Genomic DNA, 2,201 nt, shown 5'->3' on the forward strand with positions numbered 1-2,201 from the left:
TACTGAAAATCCATGGTATGCACATGAGGAATATAAATTATAGATTTTCAATACTAATAGTGATTATCGGAGCTTGACATATGACAGTTTACAAAACATTTTTCGATATTATTCGAAAAATTTCAATCATAAAATATTTCTAGTCAATTAAAAATAATGCGATCTATTGAATATATCAAGTTATTATGAAGATAATAAGGAATTAAAGATAAAATAATAAGTAACGGCTGAATTTGTTACCGTTATTGTAGAAATGTAACGATGTTATAATGTTACCATTACAGACAAAAAAAAGTAGAGATATTAAAGAATTAATAGTTTACTAGATATTTTAATGTTAAAATTTGCTAGACTAAAGTATTATAATAATAATATCAAATATATATTATATCTTGGAAATGATTAATTTTTTTGAAATCTATCTTTTAATACTTTTATATGTAGAATAATTAGAAAAATCACATATTATACGAAAAAATTATATGATTAAAAAAAGAAGTGATCTTATATCTTCTTGGCACCTTCATCTGGCACCTCCATCAGAAAAAAAACAACGTAATCAAAATACGTCTCTCTCAAAACCGTTTCACTGAAACATTTTTTAGTATATCAATAATTTCGGAGAAAATTGATAGTGTTTAAACTCTAACAGCACACAAACCTCCACAGGACGATCTGAGGGCCGCCGGATGTCCTTTGAACATCCTAAGGACAGCCCCAGGATGTATCTAGAATAAAGTATGCTATTAGAGAAATAAAATAGAACACCTTGTGTATACAATACATATATGTATGTAGATGATATACAATATATACATATATATACATATAATACATAATATGTATATGAGAGAGAAGGAGAAAATATATATATATAAAAATTATATATTAAAAATATTTTAAATAAATTAATAAGCCAATATACTTATTGTCTATTTTTATTTTATAAATTAATTTGTTGATTATTAAAGAAGTTTCTAAATAACAAAAATAACATAAATTATCAGAAAATATAGACTAATTTAACAATAATTCTATTCAAGATTAGATTGCGCTAATGTGGAATTCACTGCTATTTAAAAGATCAAAAGTTTCTCGAGAAGGAATATTATCAAAATAGCTGACCTCTTCAAGAACATCTAATAATAATTCCATAAAGAAAATCTTAAAAAAAATCATGCATGCGAAAAGCATGGAGGCGCGTATTCCGTTTTTAATTCGCTTCAGGAATCCATGCGTAGATCGCCGACAACGGTGACTGATGTTAGTAGGTCGGCGTCATGTCTGCTATTATTTGACGAGCCGCGGAAGAACCGAGCTCAGTTGCGTGATAAACGTAGAGCCACCAGGTAGGTGGACGCTTTGCACGATCAAACTGAAGCTTGATAGATCCTCCTGTGAAAATTATGAGCTTTACTCCTCATCGAGTCCTAAATAAGTGTCATGTCATCAAAGAAAAAAATATTTTTTATTTCTTTTATTATACGAACAAAATTTAGTAGTCATCGATTATTCTTTGATTTTAATTTTAATTATTTTTTTTCGTTCCTTATTTCGCGAAAAAATTGGCGCGGTGTGTGTGTGTGTGTGTGTGTGTGTGTGTGTGTGTGCGTGCGCGCGCGCATATATATATGTATGTATGTATGTATGTATATTCGTGTGAAAATATAATGTAATGTAATGTATTCAAATTCAGATATTATCATTAGTGCTTCTTATAAACATAAATACTATGTAACGTACGGCAGCTGTAAGTATATAATTAATGTATACATATATGCTGCTGTTAATTATATGGTATATCAAAGAAGAATTTAAGTTAGGCCTGGATGATAGCCTTATAAATTTAATTGTGCTTGACTCGCGCGACGTGCCTCTGTTTTTATTGAATTAGCTTAATATCAGATTGGTAAGTGCATAAATGCATCCTGATGCACAATTATATCTACTCTCGATAGCCATCACGGCTGCTGACAGTAAATCGAGACTACCGTTAAATGTCGAACATTATAGTGCATATTTCTATCCCAAATGAAGTGTTTTGCACGTGTGAGTGTTTTTAACATTTGTGAATAGATTTTATCTTACCGTCTTTCTCTATAAAATATAAGAATAATAATGCTGTTTTAGGAAAGATCTCAGAGTTATCTGGATATTTTCCTGGCAGCTAGAAGACATAAATAATAATTGTAATATTTAAA

General features: G+C 29.4%; 1 protein-coding gene across 1 annotated transcript in view; it reads left to right on the plus strand.

The window, feature by feature from the left end:
• Positions 1–1,203: 1,203 nt before the first annotated feature.
• The window catches only part of LOC108749085 (fibroblast growth factor 1-like), a 7,739-nt gene continuing 6,741 nt past the window's right edge, over positions 1,204–2,201 (plus strand). The window contains exon 1 of the mRNA XM_018487601.1: positions 1,204–1,349. Coding sequence (XP_018343103.1) covers positions 1,234–1,349 — 116 coding nt within the window. The 5' untranslated portion in view covers positions 1,204–1,233. The remainder of the gene's footprint in view (positions 1,350–2,201) is intronic.

This window comes from Trachymyrmex septentrionalis, unplaced genomic scaffold (assembly GCF_001594115.1).
Source record: "Trachymyrmex septentrionalis isolate Tsep2-gDNA-1 unplaced genomic scaffold, Tsep1.0 scaffold263, whole genome shotgun sequence".
Lineage (NCBI taxonomy): Eukaryota > Metazoa > Arthropoda > Insecta > Hymenoptera > Formicidae > Trachymyrmex > Trachymyrmex septentrionalis.